General features: G+C 38.0%; 1 protein-coding gene across 1 annotated transcript in view; it reads left to right on the top strand.

Moving 5' to 3' along the window:
- Positions 1-10,176, top strand: part of LOC106136666 (nephrin) — an 84,879-nt gene that overhangs the window by 60,400 nt on the left and 14,303 nt on the right. Inside the window, exons 7-8 of the mRNA XM_060949186.1 lie at positions 5,715-5,856; positions 7,947-8,077. Of these exons, the coding sequence (XP_060805169.1) occupies positions 5,715-5,856; positions 7,947-8,077 (273 nt within the window). The remainder of the gene's footprint in view (positions 1-5,714; positions 5,857-7,946; positions 8,078-10,176) is intronic.

Below are 10,176 nucleotides of genomic sequence, written 5' to 3'. Positions count from 1 at the left end.
CGCTGGCGGCACAGGGTAAGGGAGCAAACCAGCGCTTTGGAAAGAGTAAAAGTAGAAAATTTGCAAGATATGGATGTAGGTAAGAAGTATATTAATAGACTGAAGGATGAATTTGAAGATTTAGAGGAAATGAGCGATATTGAAGATGGATGGAAGGAATTTAAAGAAAGAATTGTGAAAGTAGCTGTTGAAGTGTGTGGTGTAAGTAGAAGAAGGAAAGGAAAAAATCACAAAAATGCGTGGATGAGTAAAGATGTGCAAGAACTTGTGCGATTAAAGAAGAAAGCATGGCTGGATTTGTTAGCAGCAAAAGCTAACTTAAGAATGCAAGAGGTTATAGATGAAGATGTGAATGAAGCACGTAAGGAATATAAGAAAATGAAAGATTTGGTTAAGAAAGCTGTGATTAGAAAGAAAGAAGAGTATAAAGAGGATTTTGATAAAAGGCTATCAGAAGACTTTCAGTCAAATCTGAAAGTATTCTGGAAATCCGTAAGGTCAGCCCGAGGAAATACTATAACCAGAGAGCTGACTAGGATCAGATGCCAGGATGGTAGCGTTGTGAAAGGAGAAGAATGTGTACTAAAGATATGGAAGGACTATTTTGAAAGTTTATTTGAAAAAAAGGAAGGAAATAAGAAAGATTTCTGCTATAGCGAAGAAAAAGAGAATGAGATGGAAGGCGAAATTGAAATGTTCGAAATTGTGGAAGCACTTAAGAGTATGAAAGCGGGAAAGGCTGCTGGGTGTGATAGAGTGTCGGTCGAGATGCTTAAAGCAGGAAAAGGCGTAGTAGCTAGTCAGTTGTACTGCCTTTTCAATTTGTGTTGGAGAAGCGGCCGAGTACCAAAAGATTGGTGTAAGGCTGTTATCGTGCCACTTTACAAAGGAAAAGGGTCACAGCTGGACTGCAAAAATTATCGTGGTATAAGCCTGCTTAGCGTCGTCGGCAAATTGTATGCTAAGGTATTGATTAATAGAGTCAGGAATGAAACTGATGACAAAATATGGGATGCTCAAGCGGGATTTCGAAAGGGAATGGGATGTACTGATCAGGTCTTTTCCTTGCGGTGCATAGCCGAAAAGTTTTTGGCCAAGAGTCAAAAAGTCTATTGCACATTCGTAGATCTGGAAAAGGCCTATGACAGAGATGAGAGGAATGAATTGTGGTCAGCACTTTCTATGCATGGGGTGAGCAGTCTCTTAATACGAGCACTGAAATCCTTATATGAGGATTCGAGTGCTTGTGTCAGGATAAACGGAGCGCACACTGAGTGGTTTAAGATTGAGAAAGGCGTTAGGCAAGGATGTGTTGCGTCACCGTGGCTGTTCAACCTATTTATGGATAGCTGTTTGACAGATTTGAAAGAGTCTAAAAGTGGATTAAGGATGAATGAGTTACTCGTCAAATGTCTGCTCTATGCCGACGATCAGGTTATACTGGCGTCATCAGCGGAGGAGTTACAGGAGATGGTAAACTGTATGCATGAAGCTTTAAAAGAGAAAGGAATGAAAGTGAACGTAAGTAAAACTAAAACACTGGTTTTTGAAATGGAGAAAGAAATGACAGCATGTAATATTTTGATTGGAGGAGAAAAAGTGGAGCAAGTGAAAGAGTTTGTATATCTAGGATCAAAGTTTACATCAGATGGCAAGTATGATAGTGATATTGAAAGGAGAGTGAACGCGGGGAACATGGTGAATGGAGCTTTGCATGCCTTTATGAGCAGTCAGAAACTATCCAAAAAGGCTCGACTGGCTGTGCACAGGGGCGTGTTGGTCCCGACATTAATGTATGGGAGTGAAAGTTGGGTATGGCAAAAGAAGCATGAAAGCAGAATAAATGCAGTGGAAATGAGAGCGTTAAGGAGTATGATGGGTGTGAAATTGAGTGACAGGATAAGGAACAGCGTGATAAGGGAATGTTGTGATGTGAAAGAAGATGTAGTTACAGGAATAGAAAAGGGTATGTTAAGATGGTTCGGTCATGTGGAGAGGATGAATGAAAGCAGGTTGACTAAGCAGATATACAAGGAGAGTGTGGAGGGAAAGGTCGGAGTGGGAAGACCTAGACGAACGTATCTTGATCAAATTAAGGACGTCCTGGTAAAGGGTCAGGTCAAAAGTACCCGAAACCGCCGAGCTTGTATGAAGAGAGTTATGAATGTGGACGAAGCGAAAGAAGTATGCAGAGATCGTGGCAAGTGGAAAGAGGTAGTCTCTGCCTACCCCTCCGGGAAAGAGGCGTGATTTTATGTATGTATGTATGTACTGATAGGGGGGGGGCGATCAAAGAAGAGTCACAGAAACCAAAAAACATTTTAATATTTTAAACGCGGTTAAGGGAAAGAGAAGTTATTGTGAATTGAAAATTAGTATCCAATATGTGTTGGTGCGTTGACTGTATTTGTCGAAGTAGCGGGATACACGCAAACAAAGTTGCGCGGGTCAGCTAGTAATTTATAAAATATATTTTAGAAAAGCTAGAATAGGTTAAATATGGAAGCGTTGTAATATGTAAAGAAGCTATATTGTCTAACTTCATCGCCGAGGCTTCGAAAATTCGTATAAAGGTGTGTCCAGACATGTCCTTTTGCCCGTACCGTTCTTACCGGTCGTGTCGGCGTTGTGATCCAAAAAAGGCAAGTAAGTTTTAGAAGGTAGGTTAGCCGCCTTATAGTTTGAAGATGGCAGATATATACCATCTGTACATCCATCTCGTTCTATCCACAAATACGACTAGCAGCGAATGCCTCACACATTTTACGTGCATAAAGTTTAAATACATAAAAACTTGTCCGTTACCGAGTGACAAACGTACAACGCATCTACATCAAATGGTGATAACTGAAAATCAGCTTTTTGTACTCTTTCAGTGCAAAAAGATCGCTGAGTTATGATTATTACGACTTGCTAACAGCACACCTGTGTTGATCTGTTATTGTTATATTTGTTTGTGTTTGTAGCATTGTCGAATAAACATTTCATCTATATCTATCTAACGCACAACCGAAACTATTCAACGTAGAAAGTTGAAATTTGGTACGAAAGTTTTTTTAAGCAGTTTTAAGGAAGCACTAGGAGAGGATTTCCCGAAATTTCCGCGCGAACGGGAATTAAGGCGATTTTTCTAATCTCACTCGTAAATATATAAACCCACTCTCGATTAGAGCGTACCTCTAATCTCATAATCGCGAAGTTACGCAGGTACGTTCAATAGCGTGCCGTACCTTACAAATCCTCCGTAACAAAAGAACGGTTTGTTCTGCCGTTCCTTCTACACTTTCGCTTTGGAAGCGATTATAATTTATTTTAATTCATTTATATATTTATGTACATCAAGAAAAATAAGAATAAAACTTACCTAAAATAAAGAGAAATTCAGTAAAAGGGCATTACTTATTTCTAGGGAAATTTCTTCCACGGCCCACGACAGGAAAGTGTAAAGATAGGCATTGACTTGTGTACATAATAATTAAGATGTAAAAGTTTACATCTTAATTATAATCTTAATTACATTTATTAATATCAGTCAGTTTACGTAAGTACATAAACTGACTGATATTAATAAATGTAATTAACGGTAACGTATATCCTCTTTTGAAAAAAACTTCTATATGTAACATGTCTGCACTCAGCTTTAGCGAACTGCGTAGGAACATTGGCATTGTGCTCTTATCTTGAGGCAGACGATGCTCAGAATACTGGTAATTAATAAACATTATCAAGTTGAAACAACGAGATATTATGCATAGAATTAACAATTTGATAGAGTTTTTATTTTTACATACATACATACATATGGTCACGTCTATATCCCTTGTGGGGTAGACAGAGCCAACAGTCTTGAAAAGACTGATAGGCCACGCTCAGCTTTTTGGCTTAATGATAGAATTGAGATTCAAATAGTGACAGGTTGCTAGCCCATCGCCTAAAAAGGAATCTCAAGTTTGTAAGCCTATCTCTTCGCCTTTTACAACATCCATGGGAAAGAGATGGAGTGGTCCTAATCTTTTTTGTACTGGTGCCGGAAACCACACGGCTTTCTTATTTTTCCCAACAATTTTTTACTTACTAACTAATAAGTAAGCTCTTTTTTTCTTTCAATGCAAACTGCATCAAAATCTTTTGCTTTTCGTAACGTGACGCGAGTAATTAAGATGCTGTTTTATTTAGGTTTCCTCCTTTTTTCTTGTGTCGTTGTTAAATTTCAACAGACTGAATAAAAACAAATTAATTTAAATTCACTCAATTTCCACCTCCAGTTATGTTAACTTGTGTATTTTAAACTTCTTACAAAAATAAAAATAAAAATCAAACGCTGTCACCAATTTTACGTTACACATGAGGTCTGTTATGTTCTGAGTCATAAAAGTTGACTAAGTAAGTTCTTGTAACGAGCCTTCAATGGGCTCAGCATATTTTCCCGAGCTGTAACACAGCACACCATAATTTATTGATGAACACGCCTTGGGATGACATTGTTCAAATTGAATGTTTACTTCAAATCTAAGTACTCGTATTGTACTTAAATGTTCAAGTTCTATTGATCTGAAGCAATCTGGTGTGTAAAGCGTTTACTCTGTCTACCCCGCAAGGGATATAGACGTGACTACTTGTATATATGTGAAACTGGAAATCTGGAGAATAATGTTATACACACACGTGTCTTGAATAACGAATATCCAATAATTCTAGAAGAATATAATAACAGTAATGGAAATGAAACAAGGGTTCTAGTATGCCAACAATAATAAAAGTTAGAAACCTTTTTATGTTAGGATTACTAACGGTAATGCTGTTACGTGCTTCCAAAAAACAACATTCACGATTACTACTGTAGATTATGTTAAATCCATGAACAAATAAATATAGCGAGTTTTTGTATAACTTTGCATTATAAATCTTTATACATTAGTGCTGTGTGGTTCTCGGCACCAATACAAAAAAAAATAGGTCCACTTCATTTCTTTATCATAAATGTAATAAAAGGCGACTAAGGGATAAGCTTATAAACTTGGGATTCTTTGTTTAGGCGATGGGCTAGCAATCTGTCACTAATTGAATCTGAATTCTATCATTAAGCCAAACAGTTGAACGCGGCCATTCAGTCTTCAACACTTTTGGCTCTGTCTATGCAAATAAAGATTCTACGTCTACCCCGCAAGGGATATATACGTGATTATATGAACGTACGTACAAAAATAAGGGTACGTTACGTAATTACGAAATTAACATAATTAGCGCATGATTTCGCATAAAATACCTCTGAATAATATATTCAAATGTGTTTGGTTGGTACCTGCTAGGGTAAAAATAAATAACAAATGAAAGAAAATATATATCGTAAAAAAATACTTATAAAATGCCTTATAAATATCTAGTCTACATTATAATCGCGACTTCGTTCGCGTTAAATAGTTACATGCCATAAATCACGTCTATATCCCTTGCGGGGTAGACAGAGCCAACAGTCATCAAATGACTGAAAGACCACGTTCAGCTTTTCGGCTTAATGATAGAATTCAAATTAAAGTAGTGACAGATTGCTAGCCCATCGCCAACAAGAGGCAATTAAAAGTCAATCCTTAAGTCGCCTTTTACGTTACTTTTATTCTTTTTTTTCTATTACAGAACAAACATTAACAGAATAAAATCTGATTTATTTAAGATTTGAATACCTACTTAAGCTTTTTTTATAACCTTGTTCACAGTTTTCCGAGACCAACGCTACGACAAGCATTCTGACCTTCGTTCCAGAGGCTGAAGATCACGAGCTGGACCTCATATGTAGGGCGGAGAACCCCAGGGTACCGCACTCCATGGTCGAGGACAGGTGGACTCTGAATGTGCACTGTGAGTCTACTTTTATCTTTACATTTGTCTCATTAAACTTTTTAATTGCCACTGTTTAAAAATGTGCTATTATTGTTAGGTACATACTGGCCACATAGAAAAAATAAAATATTTTTAATCGAAGAAAAAGCACGATCGTCTTTTGTTTAATTTTCATGACAATGATTTAGGACACAGAAGTTAGACTTTTTTTAGAGTGTTGGTGGGTTGAATCGGTAAGGTGCCTGGTTAAAATGCATGATGCGTAGAAACGCACAAGTTCAATTCCCACTTCGGCCATGGTCCAATGAGTCTTTTCAAAGTTATGTACATTAGTTTGAATACTAACCGTTGCTGTTACGGTGAGGGAAAACATTGTGAGGAAACCGGCACATTCAGGCAACTGGATGTGGTAACCATGGATCCAAAACGGGTTAGGTTTACCTGCAAAGGTTGCGGAGGTCAGACGGGAGTCGCTTTGTGTAAAAACCTGACTCACCCAATTCAGGATCCATGGTCAAAGACACACCCCGGGCTCCTCTCCAGAGAGGTGAGGATGCAACTGGGACTAAAGCCAGGAGGAAGAAGAACAGAAGCTTCTTTAATGTTTTAAGCTTTTCAATTAAAGTTTCTTTATTTTTACCAACACATAATATTTATTTACATCGTGGTCTAATTATCTATACACCCATGCTCAGATTTCGTTTTGTGAATTCAGTTGAAATCAGTTTATGTTACGAATATAGTATGTGAGACGTATAACGATTACTCGGAATTTGGAGCGTCGGTTATCAAATAGCTTATTCGAGTAAAATGATTGATGCGCATGGGGGTAACAGGTTCAAATTATAACTTAGCAAATTATTCAATGACTCTTCTGAGTTCTGTACATTCGTTTGAGTGCTAACCGATGCTGTTACATACATACATACATAAAATCATGCCTCTTTCCCGGAGGGGTAGGCAGAGACTACCTCTTTCCACTTGCCACGATCTCTGCATATTTCCTTCGCTTCATCCACATTCATGCTGTTACGATGTGGAAAAACATACATTATCAGACAACATGATGTGTAAACATAATACACTGCAGTGTAGTTTGTTCCGTCGCTCTTCTACATACGCGCTTTGGAAGCGGTAGTAGTTATAATTAGTTTTTAGTTATGTGACGTAAATCAGTGATACCTTGTATCCAATTTTGAAAATAAATCTATTCTATTCTTTTCTACAATAGAAATAATATATAGGAATGAAAGAGAAGGAAGTATTATGTCGTCTCTAGCACCCAAGCCACCACGATAGATTTTTGACAGCAATTCATGATGGAAGGTACAGTGAGCGCGAGAGAGCCGATAAGCCGGAGAGTAAGCGAATTACTACAGTTAGGTTCCGAAGGTTGCAGAGGTTTGATGGAATCGCTTCGTGTAAAAATCTGTCTCGCCTAATCCAGTATCGTGGTCAAAATGGCGCATTGAGGGCTCCTGATTGCTTTAGCGCCTTCGTACCTTATAACATACATACATACAAACATATAATCACGTCTATATCCCTTGCGGGTTGGACAGAGCCAACAGTCTTGAAATAACTGATAGACCACGTTCAGCTTTTTGGTTTGATGATAGAATTGAGATTCAAATAGTGACAGGTTGATAGCCCATCGCCAAAAAAAGAATCTCAAGTAAGCCTATCCCTTAGTCGCCTTTTACGGCATCCACGGGAAAGAGATGGAGTGAATCCTATTCTTTTTTGTATTGGTGCCGGGAACCACACGACACCTCCTCATAACCTGTGCTTTTTTCCTGTTTTTCTTTTTCTTACGGTGCAATAAAGAGTTTATCTATCTATCTGTCTATATATATACTAGAGGCCGCCCGCGACTTCGTCCGCATGGAAACCCTATCAATCCCGCGGCAACTCTGGGATAAAAAGTAGCCTATGTGTTATTCTGGGTCTTCAGCTACCTACATACCAAATTTCATGGTAATCGGTTTAGTAGTTTTTGCGTGAAAGAGTAACAAACATCCATACATCCATACAAACTTTCGCCTTTATAATAGTAGTAGGATGTTGTGACAATTATGTAGTTCACCACAGTTAGTTGTTCATTTCAGTTCTGCCTGTAGTGACTTTGAAGTTGGGAACTATACTCAACCCAGACGATATAACGGAAGGCGTCGATATTTACTTCCAATGCAGTGTCAAGGCGAACCCGAAGATCACTCGCCTTAATTGGTATAAAGAGGTAAGATTCTTAAGGTTTACAAGTACATATTGTTCCTCCTGGTAATAGACCAGCCTATTTTTCTGGAGAGGCGCCCAGTGTCTTGTAACCACGATACATACATACATACATATGGTAACGTCTATATCCCTTGTGGGGTAGACATAGCCAATAGTCTTGAAAAGACTGATAGGCCACGCTCAGCTATTTGGCTTAATGATAGAATTGAAATTCAAATAGTGACAGGTTACTAGCCCATCGCCTTAAAAAAGAAACCCAAGTTTGTGAGCCTATCCCTTAGTCGCCTTTTACGACATCCATGGGAAAGAGATGGAGTGGTCCTATTCTTTTTTGTACTGGTGCCGGGAACAACACGGCACACGTATATGTAACTACGATCATGGTTAGTTAAGTCAGATTTAAACACGAAGCTACAATTTTCATTAACGTTAACCAAAATATTACATATACAGTTACTGGAATGAAAGCAGGTTGACTAAGCAAATATACAAGGAGAGTGTTTAGGGAAAGGTCGGAGTGGGAAGACCTAGACGAACGTATCTTGATCAAATTAAGGACGTCCTGGTAAAGGGTCAGGTCAAAATTACCCGAAACCGTCGAGCTTGCATGAAGAGAGTTATGAATGTGGATGAAGCGAAGGAAGTATGCAGAGATCGTGGCAAGTGGAAAGAGGTAGTCTCTGCCTACCCCTTCGGGAAAGAGGCGTGATTTTATGCATGTATGTATGTATGTACAGTTACGTTGTTGAAAGTTTAAGTTAAAATTTCATCTTGATGCGCCGTTTGGTACCAGACACATTAAATATTAAAAATATTCTCATCTTTGAAATTTCGCGGCTGAAAGTTGTTGGACGCTAAAAATATGATAAAATTTTAAACTGTAATAGGATTACAGTTTCAGATGAGTTTTGGAACCAAATCATCTAAAATGATGTATCGTCTGGTCTAAACACAGACCCAACTTGAGGGTCCCAAGTGGAAAGTTGACTTTGATATACATTAACTCTGTTTAAAATTCAGTCCGAAACATTTTGTGTGGGTGTTATTTTGAATTATTCGTTCAGACGTTAACTAACATTTATACAAATAACTTTTACCTGCGGGGCTATCATGACACGGCGTACGATGTTTTTTTCGCGCGATATACTATCGCTGTTTCACTTTTTATTGTGACATGAAATTGATAAACTATCGCTGTTTCACTTTTAATTATGACATGAAATTTATATGACATTGGGACTCTAGGTGGAACCTATTATTTGTTGACTAGCTGTGCCCGCGACTTCGTCCGCGTTTGACATCAGTGAATAACTTTTTTTTTTAGTGAACCGATTTTGATTAAACAAACTTTAAATGTTTTTACTGAGTTAAAACAAAGCAATTGGTGATAGTTTTAAGTAAATCGGTTCAGTCCTTTCGGAGATAAGCGTGATCATACATACAGACAGACAGACAAAAAATTAAAAAAAAATATTTTTGTTTCCTATTATTCATTCTAAGTGTCCCTCCTATCCATTTAAGTCAAAAATAATAAATGTACAGACAAAATAGTTTTACTGTTTTATTATATGCATAGATATAGATTATTAGGATTGGGATCGGATTCGTTAGCGGTAGTCAAGTCACAAAATGGTACGATAAACGAAGGCTGCACATTCAGGCACACATGTAAACTTGATCTAATATGGGTTGGTCATATGGGTGTCGCTTCGTGTAAAAACCTGACTCACCCAATCCAGGTCCAAAGTCGCACTCCAGGCTCTTCTTCACATCTCTTCTTCTTTTCTTTGACGGCCTCTGTGATGCAGCGGTAGTACGCTTGGCTGTGACACCGGAGGTCCCGGGTTCGAATCCCGACCAGGGCATGATGAGAAAAGAACTTTTTCTGATTGGCCTGGGTCTTGGATGTTTATCTATATAAGTATTTATTATTAAATATATTATCGTTGAGTTAGTATCTCGTAATACAAGTCTCGAACATACTTCGAGGTTAACTAAATATGTGTAATTTGTCCTGTATATATTTATTTATTTATTTCTTCAGAGAGTTGAGGATATAACTGGAATTAGCGCTATAAGAAAGAAGTCAAGTCAAAATCC

This window comes from Amyelois transitella, chromosome 18 (assembly GCF_032362555.1).
Source record: "Amyelois transitella isolate CPQ chromosome 18, ilAmyTran1.1, whole genome shotgun sequence".
Lineage (NCBI taxonomy): Eukaryota > Metazoa > Arthropoda > Insecta > Lepidoptera > Pyralidae > Amyelois > Amyelois transitella.
This window is presented reverse-complemented; position numbering and strand designations above follow the sequence as displayed.